This window comes from Silene latifolia, chromosome Y (assembly GCF_048544455.1).
Source record: "Silene latifolia isolate original U9 population chromosome Y, ASM4854445v1, whole genome shotgun sequence".
In the NCBI taxonomy this organism is placed as follows: Eukaryota; Viridiplantae; Streptophyta; class Magnoliopsida; order Caryophyllales; family Caryophyllaceae; genus Silene; species Silene latifolia.
In genome coordinates, this window is record NC_133538.1 from 192090971 (window position 1) to 192109617 (window position 18647).

Below are 18647 nucleotides of genomic sequence, written 5' to 3' on the forward strand. Positions count from 1 at the left end.
AGCTCTTATTGTTGTTGTTGTTATGGTGGTGGTGGTGGTGGTGGGGGAAGTGTGGCTGTCAAAATCTTCATTGTTTTTGAGTATAGGGTTTCCGGGTATGTGCTTACGGGGCATGAGGTTGTTGTTGGGGAGTGGTCTCAGGAGGAAATTATTATTATCATCATCACTGCCTTTACTGCTTTATGCTTGTTACCGTGTCACTATCAGTATTGTTGTATTCGTTTTAAGGTTCTAAATTTTATTCGTTGTTGTTCTAATTGCAGTTGTCATTAATTCTAGAGATCGGGAGTACAAGGCGGCAACCGAGCCTCATTTTAATTGCTGCAACAATACTTGGTGTGTAATGGTAATAGGTATGAGGTGTCGTGGCTGAGTATGGTGATTGGGTTGCCGACTAATGTCTGAATATTTGCTTATCTCTGCTGCTTTTTGGTTTAACCACTGAGTTTCATTTTGATATTAGGAACCGAATATGGTTGGGAACATGCTAGGATTCAAGGTTTGTCAAGGGTGTTAATATAAATAAGGGCAGAATGGATTTTGACGCGCTGCTTGCTATAAGTGGCAGGCCGATGTACTTCGATGGTGAGTCACTTGCGTATATATATTTTAGCCTGTTGACACTGGGTCTTTTGGTACTGCGATCAACATGTCTTTTTTAGATTTCTAAGTGGTGCACGTTATTGCAACCATACACTTCAATCCTTAGCTTACAAATTACCAGGGTGTCTTTTAGCCGGCCTCTGACATGTCGAATCACCTTTTGGGTTTGGAATCTCATCCAACTTTTACGATTGCGGCGTTGCAAATGATGCCGGCGACTGATTTTTCCTGGGCCATACACGACTTCCTTTATCCTTTTTGGTTTAGTTTACTCTTGTTTACTGGGGTTGTTCCTTATTTCCATTATCTATTTTTTTCTTCTTGTTGTTGTTGGTCAGTTTACTCATTGTTTTCTGGTTTTTTCCTTCCTCTCAGTCATGTTCTCTTCATAACTCACTCACCTTTCTTCTACACTATTCTCCATAACTCACTCACCTTTCTTCTACACTACTCACTCATCGGCTCACCCACTGTCTCACTGCTGATCTTATCTCCACAGCAAAGGATCTTCAGATTCGGGTTTCGAGTTGTGAACTTCTGCAATACTGGTATTCATTTATCCATATATCATTCTCTCATATATCATCCTCTTTTTGCTGGGAAAAAATGAAGCTTCGGTTTTCTAAAATAGTGTTTAGATCTCGAATTCAACTGCAATTTTTTTAATTATATTTTTTTCTGCAAAGGGTTTTGATTTTGATTTTGTTTGCAATTAAATTTCCGTTTTTTCTGAGACTTAGATCTTCAATGATTTTTCGTTATTGTTAGGGTTTTACAGTGATTGCTTGTTAGTAATTAGTTGTGTTATTGTTCCTGATGTTGGTGCTTGACTTGTATTATTTGTTATAATGACCATTGGTGATTAATGATTCTCTGGTTATGTGAGTTAGTCGTTTTGGGTGTCATCCCGTTATTGTTTCGGTATTATAATGGTTTCTCGTTTTGAAATCTTACCGAGGCTGCCGTGTGAAAATTGATTTCGTGGTTTAGATAGTTCTCTAATTTGCTTTTTGTTTTTTAAAAGGTTAGGGTTTAGGCATTTCCAGTTATGTGTTGATTTGGCTTTTTTTTTTTTTTTTTTTTTTTTTTTTGGTTTTTTAATTTCATTTTCGTTGTTTATTCATTTCCCTAATTGCGAATTTGAATTCATTTTCAATTGTATTAGGGTATTATATTGATTCCTCAAATATAAGGTAAACAAATAATTAAGACAAAAAGTAGCTAAGTAGCATATACCATTATTGAGGAGACCAATTGGTAATTCGATTAGTCATTATTGGATGAATGTATCACACAAAATTTATTCTTCAAATGATGGTAATGTCGCATCAGATACCATTATTTGTTCCTTTGATAAAATTCATTCTCTGATGCCAAACTACTGAATAGCAGAGCTAAACGCCGTCGTTTTTCGTTTCCCCCCAATTGTTGAGTACGTGAGCTAAAGCTGTAGTTATTCATCACAGGTTGTGATTTTCTTTCTTCTTTCTGGTACTTGCTCTGTTATATGTCCAATGCATAAGCATACTCTCTTGTTCCGATCACCTGTTTACGTTTTATATTCTTTACTAGAAATATTTTAATCGAAGCTAAATACTCCCTCTGTCCCGGTCAATTTTTGTCATTTTCCATTTTGGGATGTCTCAGTCATTTGTTGTCCTTTCTATTTTAAGAATGAATTTGATGAGTAATTTGATCATTCACACTCAACTTATTCCCCTTGTCATTTAGTAATTGGCCCCTTCCCATTTCCTTGGTCTTTGTGCCAAAACCAAAGCACAACAAATGACGGGACGGAGGGAATAACTTTTTCTTTTTTCCCCGAGTGTGCTGTTTGCCTGTTTATGCCTTTTTCTCTGTATTTTTAGATATTATGGATATACCATTGCCAATTGATGGGTGGAATGTTGTTTCCAACAACTTAGACATCTTCCCAACAAGTGCTTCCAAGTAAGTTATTGATGATTGTTGAATCATAATGCTCGTTATGCTGTGGAGAATGATATTTATAACAATGCTGTATAGTGTACACTCACTTATGTTTGGTTTGTCTCGTTTTTACACAGTGGTAAGAGGTATGTGGTCTTAGTCGCAACAGGGAGTTTCAATCCACCCACTTTTATGCACTTACGAATGTTCGGTAATGCCATCTTGTTGCCTTGTGTACTTCCTTCGTCTCAATCATTTGTGAGAGGATTTTTATTATTCTCCCTTTATGAAAAAAGGGGACAACAGTTTTGTTCGTAGGTTTAGCTGCTTTTTGTGAATTGAAAAGAACTGATTTCTAATGTGAAGGGATCACAACTATTGTTGAAGTTTGACAAGTTTTATCCTATTGTGAACCAATGACACTTGAAATTTTCTACTAGAATTGGCCAGAGATGCGCTCCGTTCAAAAGGCTACCATGTTATTGGAGCCTATATGTCACCAGTGAATGATGCATATGCAAAGAAGGTATATAGTCCGTCTTCACCTTATTTCCTAGCAATGTGAAGGAGCTATTTATTTGCTATCGTCTTTAAAATCTTTCACCAAAAATTGATGGTCATCTTGTTCTACAAAGAGTGGCAATTTGTTAGATGCAATATGGCTTAACCAATGACCAATCATCATTATTGAGCTTAAAATTTGTAGATTGATGGACACAAATTTCTCAATCGAATTTTGTACGATTTTAAGTTCAGAAATACGCTATGCTTGGTAGCATGTAAATCTCATAAATAAGAATTATCTTGAAATGGTAGGAGTCCCCTAGGATAACTACATGTTTTGCAAACTATAAGAGTTCACACCCTACGTTGTTGGAGGCTTGGAGCTCTTATAACTTATACCCGAATGTTTAAGACTATTTAAGTTTTAGTCTGTGTTGGTATCTGAATTAGTTACAATATTGGGTGAGTAAATCTAAGCGAAATCATTTCAACCAATATAATGGTGGTGTAAGACGGTAAGTAGTACTTTCGTTTCTGCAGGGCCTTTTATCTGCTGAACACCGTATACATATGTGTCAACTGGCTTGCAGAAGTTCAGACTTTGTGATGGTAGATCCATGGGAGGTAATAAATCCGTCATTTACATTGTGGCTACTTTTCCGTTTACACCGAATTTGGGGTAAGCAAATTTATCAGAGATTATCAATTAATTAATCTTTAAGTGTTGATGCCATTACAGGCTAAGCAAAGTAACTACCAACGGACCTTAACTGTTTTATGTAGAGTGAAGAACTACTTATAAGAGAATACTCTTGTTCCTGGTGGTAATAATGAGTTTGATGACATAGACGATAGTTTCAAGAATTTGCGGTTGAGCATAAATTATAACTCCTTCAGCACAAAGTTGACTCTTTTCCTTTTATTCCCAGGATCCCTTAAGGTCATGCTTGTCTGTGGTTCCGATTTATTGGAATCATTTCGTAATTTTTTTTGGATTCCTGAGCAGGTATATTCCGGCGCCCATTACTCACTAGATAATTTTCGTAAATGATGTTAACTTTCCAGCCACCTTGCACTAGACATGGTGGCCTTGCTACCACTACATATGCTTTACTTAAAAAAAAATTGTATATTCTCATTTTTGCTCTCGTCAGCTCAAGGTTCGTCAGCTCAGGGTGATGACGAGAAAGATGAACCATTCAAGAACTTGCAGCAAAGAAGAAAATTGACTCGGATACCGAAAAAAAAGGCATTTCAAATAAATATTGTGTAGAAGTAACTCCCTTTTCTGCATGACTACCTTGTTCTCCTTGTATACATTCTCCACTTTGTCCCATCATAATCCTATGTACCATACATTTTCATACCTTTATTACGACTTTCATCCTATACGATGATGCTCACCCACAATAATGCAGTCAAGCAGTCAATATGGCCACTGCGTGGTTTTGACCCATATTGTCAAAATAATTCACAAACTATTTTATACACATAAGCACAACGCCTACACGATATTCCTATCTGGATTTCATAAACAGTTGTCCAAATTGGGGCTCCGCGCCCGGGAGGGCGCGGCGCAACAACTAGTTAGAGAAAAACGGCACAAGTAGCCTTCTTTTTTGGTAAAGTCAGAGAAAGAGAGGAAATAAATTGATTTCAATTGGCAGTGAATCAATTTACAAGTGTGAGGGAAACAAACAATCCAAAATTCGTTCACTAGCAAAATCCAATTGAGTGAATTAATTGAATATCATCGCTGTTAATGGCAATTCCGCTGTTTCACGACCCTTAATTCCATCTTTTAAGGGTCAAAATTATCATTTTTGGAGTTTGAAGATGAAAACATTGTTCAAGTCTCAAGAACTATGGGAGTTGGTTGAGAACGGGTATGAGGAACCAGGGGGAAATCAAGCAGGCGAGCACAACACACAGTTACGGAAAACCCGAAAGAAAGACTCCAAAGCTCTTTTATTCATCCAAATGGCAATGGATGATGAAATATTTCCCTGAATTTCTAGAGCTACGACTTCCAAAGAAACATGGGAGATTTTGAGGCAAGAGTATTTTGGCGATAAGAAGGTAATTACCGTTAAACTCCAAACTCTCCGTCGTGATTTTGAGACCTTATTTATGAAAAAGGAAGAACCAGTGCAAGAGTTCTTGTCTAGAGTGTCTAGTTTAGTCAACCATATGAAGTCATTGGGTGATGGTATAAGTAATGAAATTGTTGTTAGCAAAATTTTAAGGAGTTTAGACCCAAAATTTGATCATGTTGTTGCTGCAATTGAGGAGTCTAAGGACCTATCTACCTATAAGTTTGATGAGTTAATGAGCTCTTTGATGGCTCAGGAGGATAGGATAAATAGGTCATTTGTTAAGGTTGAGGAGAAGGCTTTCCAAGTGAAGGGGGAGTCTTGGGAACAATCTGATAGTTTTTTGCAGGGAGAGGCAGCGTAATCGCGGCAGAGGCGGTTATAGTAACAGAGGACGTGGCAGATTTAATGGCGGATATAACAGGATTCAGTGTTATCATTGTAAGAGATATGGGCACAAGGAGGCTAATTGTTGGGATAAGGAAGAAAATTAGGAAAAACAAGCAAATTTTAGTGAGAATGTGGAAGAGGAGAATAATTTGTTCTTGACTCATCATTCGTCTGTTGATGATGTTGTAAAGGATGTGTGGTACATTGATAGCGTCTGTTCGAACCACATGACTGGTAGAAAGTCACTGTTTAAGGAACTAGACGAGTCTCAGCGAAGTCATGTTCGATTGGGAGACAACAAGAAAATCGAGGTTGGAGGTCGAGGCCCAGTAGAGATTAAAACTGCCGAGGGTAAGGTTAAGGTAATCCATGATGTCCAATACATTCTTGATTTAACTCATAACTTCCTTAGTGTTGGACAATTGATGTCTTGTGGATATTCAGTATCTACAGAATAATTTGTTCTTGACTCATCATTCGTCTGTTGATGATGTTGTAAAGGATGTGTGGTACATTGATAGCGTCTGTTCGAACCACATGACTGGTAGAAGGTCACTGTTTAAGGAACTAGACGAGTCTCAGCGAAGTCATGTTCGATTGGGAGACAACTAGAAAATCGAGGTTGGAGGTCGAGGCCCAGTAGAGATTAAAACTGCCGAGGGTAAGGTTAAGGTAATCCATGATGTCCAATACATTCTTGATTTAACTCATAACTTCCTTAGTGTGATGTCTTGTGGATATTTAGTATCTACATAGTATAAAAGCCAAGTTTTTTCTTGGCTTCTGATTAGCTGCTGAGTTTTAAGAATAATTAATATATGGCAATTAGTAGATTATACAACTGGTTGTATGTAGTTTATGTACAACCTTTTCAATGTTGTCGAGTTTTGTTATAAAGTTGTCGAGCTTTACTAACAAAATTGTCGAGTTACAATACAAAGTTATTGAGCTTAAGAGGAATAATTATTAAACTCAATAACTTTTTAAATTAGCTCAATAACTTATAAAATAGCTCGACAACTTTGTGTAAAGAACTCAACAACTTTGAGGCGGTTGTACAATGCTAATATACAACTGGTTGTAAGATAGTATTTGTGAATATATGTGCCCTACCATGTTTTCTATGCAAATTAATTACCCTCCCTCCTCAACTCAATTCATATTCTAATTAATCAACTTCAAATATTTAATCTGAACAATGATGAGTGGTTAATTAAGAACATCTAAAATCTAAAAATTACAAAATTTACAAGATTATATCTAAAGAATAACTAATCAATGAATTTTAAAATTTATATTTACAATATAAATGATTTATTTTTTGCTTGAAAATATAACATAATAAATACAAATCAACATTTATTCTTTAGATCTATATTTGAGAAAACATAAAATTAAATAATCGGAAAAAATTAAATTTTTTGGTTGATAAAATCATAGAAAAAAAAAATCACATTCTTTGCAAAAAAAAAAATCAAAATTTAAATCCCCAATCCATAAAATCAAACAAGTTCAAAATAACATGTAAAAAATCATTCATAATAAATCACAGTTGTTAACTTATGGTTATCACTTATTACAAATTGTTATGTAAGAATTACAATTATTTTAATAACTCGATATTTTAAATTTATAGTTACTCCCTCCGACTCCACAAGTTATTTATATTTTTATTTTTTGCTTAAAGTATTTTAATCAATGTATACTTGCCCGTCTTAGACGATAGCTATTACTATTTACGAGATGATTTTACCCCGTGAGACGATTTCAATGTCCAAAATACAAATTGTTTATTAGCATTCGATGAATATTTTTTTATAAAAATGAACCGTCTCATAGTATAAAACCACCTTATTCTAAAATTTGTCGGCGTGTTTGTTATTTAGTAAAAAAAAAAACCCAACTTAGCTAATATAGACTACATAACAAATGAATAATATATAAATATAGATGACAAGTGATCAGGACGGAAGGAGTAGTAGTTTCATAAATCAAACTCATACTATAGGGTTTAAAACTAGTTGTTTGATAGTAATGCTTGCATTATACAAGATAAAAAATCTGGTCAGAATCTTGTAAATGTGAGAATGGCAAAAAATAGGATGTTTCCACTTGATATTAATTGTGTTGAAAAAAAGGCTTTAATTGCTAAGGAGTGTAGTGAGTCTAATATTTGGCATTTGAGATATGGACAATTAAATGTGAAGGGCCTTAAACTCTTAAACGATAAGAATATGGTTGTCAGGTTGCCAAAAATAAGGGACATAAAGTTTTGTGAAGGTTGTGTTTTTGGTAAGTATAGTAGGAGTCGTTTTCCAGTAGGCAAATCATGGAGAGCTTCTACATGCCTTGAACTTGTTCATGCTGATTTGTGTGGTCCTATGAGTGTTGAGTCATTTGGTGGTAGCCGATATTTCTTGTTGTTTACAGATGATTACAGTCGCATGAGTTGGGTGTATTTTTTGAGGAACAAGTCGGAGTCATTCAATTGTTTCAAAAAATTTAAGGCAATGGTGGAAGTGCAAAATGAGTGTAGTATCAAGGAACTTCGCACCGATCGAGGTGGTGAATTTACATCCAAAGAATTTAATATGTTCTGTAAGGAGAATGGTATTCGTAGGGAATTGACGGCATGTTACACTCCACAACAAAACGGAGTGGCGGAGCGTAAGAATCGTACTGTGGTTGAGATGGCTAGAAGTATGATGAAAGCAAGTGGGGTTCCGACAAAATTCAGGTCTGAAGGAGTAGCTACGGCTGTCTACCTTCTTAATGTTTCGCCTACGAGGGCGGTGGTGAATCAAACTCCATATGAAGCATGGAAAGGTAAGAAGCCTCTGGTGAATCATTTAAAAGTTTTTGGTTGTATTATCCATAAATTGTCAAGTGGGCCGAATGGTATAGAAAAGAAGAAACTTGTTTTTGTAGGGTACAGTCCTGATGAAATATCATATCGTTTATATGATCCCGAAAGTGGTAAGATTATCATTGAAAACAATGTGGAGTTTAGTGAGATAGAAAAATGGCTATGGGATAGCAGCAACACAACAAAGTCAACACCATTGGTGCACTTTCCTGAGTTTGAAGATCCTGAACCTCAAGAAGACAATGATACTAATAATTCTTCCTCAAGTAGTTTGTCACCTCCAAGTAGTCCATTGTCCTCTGATGACGATTCGACAAAAAATTCAAGTCCTGGTAAGTCTTCTTCTACAGGTTCACAAGCAGGCTCATCTAGTGAGACACCTCCAAGATATTTGAGATCACTGCGTAATGTCTAAGAGAATTGTAACTTCGTTTTACACGCTTCCGATCCGACGCAGTGATTACGTCAAGAAAAATGTTCGTGCGTTGAAGTCAAGTTGAGTGACATTTTTGGAAGAAGGGGGTGTGTTAAATGTAGTGCTCCAAAATTAGGAAAGATTATGTTTCTGTTATTTGTTAGTAGTACCATAATTTTAGGTGTAGTTGGTTAATGAGTCAATAAACACATGCTCTATAATTCAGGGTAGTTCAGGTTTTAGTGGGTATGACCACTATCTTAGTTGGTTATTTTTAGGTTGTGGTTAGTTTACTTGTAACCCTATTTAAAGGCATCAATTTTCATTTAATGTCAAGCAAGCAGAAGTATTTTCTTTGAGTATTCCCAATAATAAGGTGTAATATTTTTTTTTTTTTTTTTGACAGCATAATAATAAGGTGTAATATGGGAGTATATATATGTTGGGTATTGGGCTATAACTTATTCGGCCCTAACCGAGTTGTGTTACTAAGTTTTTGTTTCTCTTTTTTTTTTTTTTTCTAAGACCGTCACTAATAACCCGTCTCAGCTTTATAAATCCTGTCTTATAATTATAATTATATATATAAAATATAAAATGTTAATTAAACTTTATAAAATTACGGGAAATTACGGATATTACAGTCTTCCCCCCTTAAAATGAACTTCGTCCCGAAGTTCACCCAAAGCTATCACAACACAAACCCCACTAAAATGTATAAATTACTGAATTAAACAGTGTTTTACATTCCACCCTCCTAAAAGAAGGTTACGTCCCCGTAACCATATACATAACTAATGGAAAAGATGAGGATACTTCTCGCACATAGAGACTTCCGTCTCCCATGTAGCTTCCTCAACTTCATGATTAGACCATTGCACCTTCACCAAAGATACCTCACCATTCCTGGTCTTGCAAACTTTGGTGTCCAAAATCTTCATAGGGACTTCTTCATACGTCAACTGATCATCTAGCTCAATATTTTCAATTTCTAGCATATGTGACGGGTCACTTACATACTTCCTCAACTGTGACATGTGAAACACATTATGGACTCTTGCTAAAGCTGGAGGTAGTGCAAGACAGTACGCTACCTCTCCAACTCTAACTAGAATCTCATATGGTCCCACATATTTCTGACTCAACTTGCCACACTTCCCAAATCTCATTACTCCTTTAATTGGTGACACTTTAAGCATCACCTTATCACCAACATTGAACTCAATCTCATATCTACTCAAATCTGCATAACATTTCTGACGATCTTATGCAGCTTTCATCTTTTGTCTAATTACTTGAACTTGACCATTTCAGGCCCCACCACCATCTTCTCAGCACTATCATCCCAGCAAATCGGACTCCTACACCTCCTTCCATACAAAGCCTCAAAAGGAGCCATGCCAATACTAGCATGATAGCTATTATTATAAGAGAAGTCAATCAAATCCAGCTTCTCCTCCCAAGACCCTCCAAACTCTAGGATACACGGCCTAAGCATGTCTTCAAGTGTCTGTATAGTTTGCTCGGCCTGACAGTCCGTCGCAGGATGAAATGTTGTACTCATCTTCAGTTGTGTTCCCAAAGACTCTTGCAGCTCCTTCCAAAACTTAGATATTGTTTTTTCCATATTTTACGCAAGGCTGGAAATATGACCAGGGTAGAATAATATGGGGGTTAACTAGTATTATCCTATTTCACTATTATCGTAACCATACCTAGACAGGGTTGATAATAATAAAGGCGATGCAAATAAAGTAAATAATAAGACAAAGGAATTTTTACGTGGAAAACCCTTGAATGGAAAAAAACCACGGGCACCAAGCCAGGAGAGGATTTCACTATGATATTGAGAGAATATAAGTATGATAATAAATCTATGTATGTAATATTTCTCTAAGTTTTGTGTGGCTTGTAATCTTGTAGAGCGTGAGTTGTATATGTTGAAGTATGTCTTGTCTTCCAAATGATCTTCAAATGCTCCTTATATAGCCAAGCTGAATGGCTGCCAAATCTTTGTACGTAATGCTGAATATTCCGCCTTAATTGCTGTCTTTATTGCGCATTAATGCTCCTTATTTATGACAGAATTTTCGTCATTAATATACTCTTAATTACCATATTAATGTGGTAATAATCTTATATATAAGTATCCTTGACTTGGTCAAATGTTGACCTTACACTTGACCGTTATCCTCTCCGGCCTGGTGCATGTCTTCTTGTACCCTAATGGCCTGACGTCCTGACACCCTGGTGGTTGACGTCCTGACACCCTGATTGCCAGGCCAGGGTGGAACTTGATCCTGAAGATGATGCAGGAGTCCAGGCTCATCAACCGGTGCCAAACTTGGATTACCCTGACGGACCTGCCCTGGACCTGCCCTGATCGTCAGGCCATGGTAGAATTATATCCTGTCAGTAGTGCGAAATTCCAGGCCCAACAATTGCCCCTTATCTCCTTATTATCGCTGGGTCAGGCCAGTAATGAGGAGATAACCTTTTCTTTTCATCTTTGGATAACTTCTTCAGGACGATTCATTGTGCTTTATCATTAAGAAAACGGCTAGTTGTAGTAAATCTCAATCTTCACCGTCTATAAATAACTTCTTCACTTCATGCTTTATTATCCACCAAAACTTGATCAATTCCTCTAAAATTCTCCCAATCTTTCTTCGATCTTTATCTTCAAACTTCGTCTATTTTCCCAGAAGTTACCAGAAAATCTAGCTATGGCTGTAAAAGGAAAGTCAACCAGGGTTGCTATTGCTCCTGGCACACCTTTCGTCCCAAACCTGAAGAGACCCCTACTGAAAATAAGTCTGAATCTTCTGGAAATCAATATATCACTCTTGGAGATGCATCCTATGCCCTAGCTGTTGATAAGGTCATCATCTTCCAGAAAAGTTTTGAGTTTAAGCCGATGAAGGCTCTCGACGAACAACACTCTTTCCTCAATCGTCTCAAACCTAAGTTTGAGAAAATTTTGAAGGACGAAGGGATCATTCCTGCTGATTCTGACGTATGGATTCCTGAAAATTCTCCCATTTGGGTGGACTGGTTATATGTATCAGGGCCAACTCGGTTGGGCCTGACTTGGCGTATCTTAATTTCGATGCATGCGTTGGTGGTAAATACCCTTCAATTTTTGTTTATCCTGCACAAATTCTATTAGTACAAAGGAAAGCAGGAAATATTTAACAGGATATACCTTTTTTGGAGTTGATGATTAGCTATCAAATAGTTATTATCCCTCTTAAAAGGTAACTTCTTTCATGGCAATTTTTCTTATGGAGAGGTCGTGGCCATTTTGTTGCGGGGTGGAATGCTTTCTTCGTTGTTCGAAGGTTGGAGGCTTCTCAAGCTTCCTAAGCATGTTAAGGCTGTTGGGCTTCGACTTCTTAGTAGTAAGACTTGAATGCCAGGCTTGCCAAAGTCAAGCAGGAGGGTTCACAGGCGGTAGCCTGTCTTCAGTACTCGGACTGATCCTGATAAGCTAATTGATCTAATTGATGCCCCCGCCATTCCTGCTTACTATATTCAACATGTTACCATGTGCTTATGATTCAGTCATGTAGCCTGCGTATAGTTGACCTGACTTGTCTTTGCCCCACCATATGAATCAGTAATGTTTGCTTTTTTATCAAGTGTATTCGTGGAGTGTGTGAGTCAATTACTGCGACAAGGTAGGGTAAGACAAGGATTATATTGGAAAAGTATTCTGAGCCGATGAAGGCTAGTATGTTTCGTGAGAAAGAGGAATTATGGTGCTCGGTCAGGCGAGGAATAATTTCTTATCGGTGTTAGTATCTAGCCCTGACAAGAGGGATATCATTCGCAAAAATGTCAAATCAATGGTATTTTGCCCAACCAAGGAGAATGTCCTTGGTAGAATCATTAATCATTTTGTACATTTGCCCTGGGGAATGTCCTTGTAAAGACAATTTTATATTTTGTTAGGCCTAGTCAGGATGGTTATCCTTGATAGGATAGATATACATTTTGCTACCTTTGCTCCAGAGGGTAAGAGTTTTATTGATGATATCAAGTTCGTATTTTAGGCTTCCTTTGTTCAATCTTGTCATTCTTTAAACCTGTTAACCTGTTTTCTTCAAACTTGTTAACATGTAAGACATTTTGAACTTGTCCTATCATTTGAACTATCGTGAGTAATTCAATCAAGTATGGTTTTTGCCATAGTGGTTGAAGGGGTGTGAAAACCGGCTTGTTAGGAGGGCTTATGTCCCCTGCCTAGCTGGAGGGCTTGGTATTCGGCCTGTCAGGAGGACATTTAGACTAAGTGGTTGGGAGAGAACACCCTTGCACCTGTCTTGCTGCGTCCAGCCGGTTGTAATCCGTGGCAGTAAACCTAGTCAGGTCAGGCAATTATTTCATGCCTGATTGGTCCTGACATTTACTGTATATGGTGGTGGTTACCAACTCATCAGGCACAGTTAAGTGCAAAGTTTTGTTTCAGAAATTGATATATAGTAGAGTAGCCCTTAATCCTGAATATTTATGCATATAAACATTTATCATGTATAATTGTTCAGGATTCAAGTAAAACAAATTTGGTTAGAACATCCAGCATGTGAAATACAAACAAGTAGGAAGGAAATGAATGCACATTGTCACGTAACATGTTCAGGAAAGGCACGACATAGCACACATTAAGATGAATAAGTTTGGAATTTTTACCTAGAACATGCAGAGCAGAAATTACCACAAGTATGATAATTGTGCTTTTAGGTGGATGACATTCGAAGATATTGAAATCATGTTTCCTTGCAGTGTTTGTAGCATGTAAGGTTCTTCGATCTGTTAGGGTCGGGTTGATATTTGCTTCAAAGACATTCAAACCATATTTACATGGATTTCAGCAGGGATAGCTTCTTCACAGCCATAAACCAATGAATAGGGAGTTTGGTCAGGCTGGCAAGTTTTTTTTTTTACTACTATCTTTTCATTTATTTCAGCTTGACCATTTGCTTTAGGTTAGCCATGCCCCACTCCATAAATGACTAGGGTGTAGAGATTGGATGTAATAACTTAGACGGCTGATGAATAGTCGGAGCATGCTTATGGCAGGCTTCACATTCATGCTGTAGTCCAGGCAGTCAGCCCTCAGGGTTGGCCAATATAGCCAGTCTTGAGAACTTAACTTTTCTTCATGTGGTACGAGAAATCTCAAGTATGGTTCGACCTGAAATCTTTTAAACAAATTATCATTGATGATAAAATAGGTAGAAGCTCTAATTCTAAATGCTCTAGCCATATGCCTGGCCTAAGGTATTATATCTCGCAGGAACCAATCATAATAAGGCTTAGTCTACGAATCATTGTCAATATTGACAGGGTTCACCTATTCAGGCTTGCTAATGGCATGTTCAAGTAAATGCGCAATAGGTACTTTATCATAGCAGGGGTGAATTTGAACCAAGGCTAGCCAAAGCAACAGCCTGGATATTCAGGTCTCTAGGTATTTGTTCAATATCAAATGAAATGAATTTATCGTAAAGTATTTTGGCATATTCCAAATATAAAATTATTTTTTCATTCTTTGCTGTATAAATTCCTTTTATTTGATTTGCAATTAAAAGTGAATCTGTTTTTACCTTTAGGTTTTGAACACCGAGGTCTAGACATACCTTGAGTCCTGCTATGAGGGCTTCATACTCAACCTCATTATTGGTAGCTTTGAACTCACAGCTTACAGCCTGAGCTATCATGTCCCCCTGTGGCGAATTAAGCACTAGTCCTAACCCTGTCCCCCTGGCATTAGATGCCCCATGTATGAACAAAGTCCATTCTTGGTCTGGGGCTTTATTTTCTAATTGGTTAACCTCTTTTTTCAGGTCAGGTTCCAGGTTATGGCTGAAATCAGCCACAGAGTCTGCTATGACCTGTGATTTGATCGTTGTTCTGGGTTCATAGGTACTAAGCTGGGCTGACCATTTGGCCACCCTGCCTGTCGGTTTGGACTTACGCAGGATATATTTTATGGGTAGGTTGGTCCTAACTAATATAGGGTGAAACTTAAAATAAGGATGCAGCTTAGTACAGGACATAATTAAAGCTAAAACATATCTTTCAAGTAATACATACCTCATTTCAGCATCTAGTAGACTTTTACTTACATTGTAGACATGATGTTGCTGACCTTCCTGTACTTTAACTAGGCATTGACAGTAGTGTCAACGAGAAAGAGATAAACCGGCAGGGGTTTTCCTTTGCCTGGCTTGGCCAGTAAAAATGGAGACGATGATAAATATAGCTTCTAATCCTTGAATAATTTTGCCTCGTATTCAGGAGTTTTTTTACTTTCTCGTAGATGTTTATATTTCTTTTAGGGGCGGATTTGTGCTGCTTCTGCCGCACATACTTCAAAGATGTGTAAATATTAAGCCTGGCTCGAAAGGCTTTAAGGTTTCAAATAAACAATCCAGGGCTGATTTTTGTTCAGGTCAGAATCCAGCCTGTCAGTTTGGATGTCCCTGACTGGTTTTGGTAATGGGAACTACAGTAATGTTATAATCCGTTCAGGACTGACTGTTATGTCTCCTTTGGTCACCATGTAACTCATAAACTTACCACATGTCACATAAAGTTGCACTTGGCAGGACCGAAATATCTTACAAGGATATCACAAGTAGCTTATAAATGATACACATGAATTATGAATCACAACCATGTTAACTAGCAGGCCATGATAGATTATGTTTCCAAACGTTCATGTTGTGTAATGTGTATAACATGTTAATATTAAAAATTCTATTGATCAAAGGTTCTAAAATCGTGCTAGACATGCTTGATATATAAAAAGGAAAAGTTAATGAGTAACCAGGTAAGGATTCATAACAATAATATGATAATAGATCTAAGTATATCAGGATTGATGAGTCAAGTCAGGTTGATTCATCTTTCAAAAAGTCAGTCAGGCCAGGCTAAGCTTGACTAACCCTGGGAAATCAGGACAGCCCAAAAACTATCATATGTAACATGGTCACTTAAAAAGTATTTGATTCGTATCTACCTTGCAATATGTGGTATGATGACATATTTATTTAAACGTTATGCAAAGAATAACAACTTACCATTGCAGGAATACTTGAATACCTTTATGATTTTTGCGCTATGGCGGTAGAAGGATTAACATGACCTGATAAAATCTTACAAATAATCAGGCTAGCATTCCCTGCCCTGAAAGGGCTGACCTGTCCTGATCAGATCTTAAGAATAATCTGGCTTTGGTATAACCATCCAGGGTTGAACTGAATATTCAAGCTTGAAATGATGATCACGCCTGCACTGATACTATTCATAACTGACTTTGAAGCCTGTTCCGGTCAGGACTAAGTTTTCCAGCCAGGCTCGAATTCTTTGAAGTTTAAGGTTACATTTCCTAAAAACATCAAATTATTATAATTAGGAAAATTCACCGTAGAATAAAAGCAAGTACCAAAGTTTTGAGATATATTTCTTATACTTTGCAAAACATGTATTAGGTATAGGAAAAACTTATCTTTGAATTTCTTTAGTGATAAATATACCCTTGAATTCCACATTCTCCTTAGGCAACACCGGAAGTTGTAACACTTATGATCGTTGGAAGGACTTTTGACTTGTTTTAGTAATACTTCCCTCGGATCTAGCATTTCTTCGTTCCAAACGAGGGTTATAAAAAACCATTGTACCAATTTTTCTCAAGGCTCTCAAACTTGTGACAAGAAAAAATCTTGTGAACATTTTTGTAGGATTAATAAACTAGTAGCCCCACGACGGGCGCCAATTGTTTTTTCCATATTTTACGCAAGGCTGGAAATATGACCAGGGTAGAATAGTATGGGGGTTAACTAGTATTATCCTATTTCGCTATTATCATGATCATACCTAGACAGGGTTGGTAATAATAAAGGCGATGCAAATAAAGTAAATAATAAGACAAAGGAATTTTTACGTGGAAAACCCTTGAATGGGAAAAAACCACGGGCACCAAGCCAGGAGAGGATTTCACTATGATATTGAGAGAATATAAGTATGTTAATAAATCTATGTATGTAATATTTCTCTAAGTGTTGTGTGGCTTGTAATCTTGTAGAGCGTGTGTTGTATATGTTGAAATATGTCTTGTCTTCCAAATGATCTTCAAATGCTCCTTATATAGCCAAGCTGAATGGCTGCCAAATCTTTGTACTTAATGCTGAATATTCCGCCTTAATTGCTGTCTTTATTGTGCATTAATGCTCCTTATTTATGACAGAATCTTCGTCATTAATATACTCTTAATTACCATATTAATGTGGTAATAATCTTATATATAATTATCCTTGACTTGGTCAAATGTTGACCTTACACTTGACCGTTATCCTCTCCGGCCTGGTGCTTGTCTTCTTGTACCCTGATAGCCTGACGTCCTGACACCCTGGTGGTTGACGTCCTGACTTCCTGATTGCCAGGCGAGGGTTGAACTTGATCCTGAAGATGATGCGGGAGTCCAGGCTCATCAACCGGTGCCAAACTTGGATTACCCTGACGGACCTGCCCTGATTGTCAGGCCAGGGTAGAATTCTATCCTGTCGGTAGTGCGAAATTCCAGGCCCAACAGATATGAACCTCAAATCACTGTCCGACACGATATCCTTTTGAATCCCATGCAATTTGACCATATTCCTCTTATAAGCCTTAGCTAACTCAGCCTTACTCCAGGTATCTTTCATAGGAATAAAGTGAGCAGACTTAGTTAATCAATCCACTGTTACCCATATCATATTGTTCACCTTTTGACTCCTTGGTAATCCCACAATAAAATCCATAGATATACACTCCCATTTCCACTCAGGTACTTCCAAAGGCTGCACTTTCTCTTGTGGCCGCTTATGCTCTCCTTTAACTCTCTGGCAAGTCAAACACTTAGCAACAAATTCTGCTACTTTCCTCTTCTTTCTAGGCCACCAAAATGTTTTCTTCAAGTCTTTATACAATTGATCTCCTCCAGGGTGAACTGAATATGGAGTATTATGAGCCTCAGAAAAGATACTTCTCTTCAATTCTTTATCATCAGGAACACACCAACGACCCTCAAAAGTTGAGGCTACCATCAGCATCTAAGCCAAACCGTGTAGTCTCCCTATTGACGGCAAGGGCCCACCATTTTGCCATCCTTGAATCTTATTGCTGCTTCTTCTGGATCTCAGAATATAACTCAGGCTCTATAGTCAAATCGCCAATACTCCCTCCTTTACTTATAATATGAACTCCCATCTTTTCAATTTCATCCCACAAGCTTACGCGGGACAAAGCATTGCATAGGTAATGAATAGATCTTCTACTCAGCGCATCTGCCACCACATTTGCCTTCCCCTCATGATACACAATTTCCATATCATAATCACTAATTGTAATACTCCGTATTTATGAGTCTCTGGGTACTCTATCGAGTAGGCCTTACTCTGTCGAGTAAGGGTGAGTTGCGTTTTAAAATAGTTTCTGACCTGTTGGGTACTCGATCGAGTAACTAGGATACTCGATCGAGTAAGGGGGCACTCGATCGAGTACCTTAGCTACTCGATCGAGTAGCCGGTTTACGGGGAGTTATTTCTCGGGTTTTGTTAATTATGCGATTAAAGTATTTAAGCTTTTCCACATTGTTCTTAAACACTTTTGAAAACCTAAATTACTGTCAAGAGAGAAAGCAAATTACGTTCTTCACTTTAATCGCATTGTTAGCAAATCTCGGAGTTTGGAAGGTCGGATTTCACAGTTCGTTATACCGTTGAGATCCTTGCGTCGAGGGTAAGACCTATGTACCATTTGTATAGTATTTCCTTTAAGTTGTTTAAACCCTAATATGGGG

The 18647-nt window shown here is 37.5% G+C and overlaps 2 protein-coding genes across 4 annotated transcripts; both read left to right on the forward strand.

Moving 5' to 3' along the window:
- The first annotated feature begins 481 nt into the window (after positions 1 to 481).
- LOC141634263 (uncharacterized) lies at positions 482 to 4543 on the forward strand. Of its 3 annotated transcripts, none has more exons than XR_012539005.1 (6): positions 482 to 1151; positions 2472 to 2553; positions 2670 to 2743; positions 2973 to 3058; positions 3577 to 4042; positions 4191 to 4543. XR_012539005.1 is itself a non-coding variant. In XM_074446490.1 (6 exons), the coding sequence occupies exons 1-6, from the start codon at positions 749 to 751 to the stop codon at positions 3836 to 3838; spliced, it is 792 nt and encodes a 263-aa protein (XP_074302591.1). In that variant the 5' UTR covers positions 482 to 748; the 3' UTR covers positions 3839 to 4543. The 3 variants fall into 3 exon arrangements, 2 of the variants coding, with proteins under 2 accessions (XP_074302591.1, XP_074302589.1); XM_074446490.1 differs by having other exon boundaries at positions 3577 to 3660; positions 3776 to 4543; XM_074446488.1 differs by having other exon boundaries at positions 3577 to 4543.
- A 329-nt stretch (positions 4544 to 4872) lies between these two features.
- On the forward strand, positions 4873 to 5493 carry LOC141629695 (uncharacterized). Its single transcript, XM_074442665.1, has 2 exons — positions 4873 to 4922; positions 5055 to 5493. The coding sequence occupies exons 1-2, from the start codon at positions 4873 to 4875 to the stop codon at positions 5491 to 5493; spliced, it is 489 nt and encodes a 162-aa protein (XP_074298766.1).
- Positions 5494 to 18647: the final 13154 nt, after the last annotated feature.

Excerpts from the sequence above, each read along its gene's own strand:
- LOC141629695 (XM_074442665.1), top strand. The coding sequence starts at position 4,873 with ATGAAAACATTGTTCAAGTCTCAAGAACTATGGGAGTTGGTTGAGAAC. Across the intron at positions 4,923-5,054 it reads TGGGAGTTGGTTGAGAACGG|AGCTACGACTTCCAAAGAAA; the intron begins GTATGAGGAACC and ends CTGAATTTCTAG.
- LOC141634263 (XM_074446488.1), top strand. The coding sequence starts at position 749 with ATGTCGAATCACCTTTTGGGTTTGGAATCTCATCCAACTTTTACGATT. Across the intron at positions 2,554-2,669 it reads TTCCCAACAAGTGCTTCCAA|TGGTAAGAGGTATGTGGTCT; the intron begins GTAAGTTATTGA and ends GTTTTTACACAG. Across the intron at positions 3,059-3,576 it reads ATGATGCATATGCAAAGAAG|GGCCTTTTATCTGCTGAACA; the intron begins GTATATAGTCCG and ends TCGTTTCTGCAG.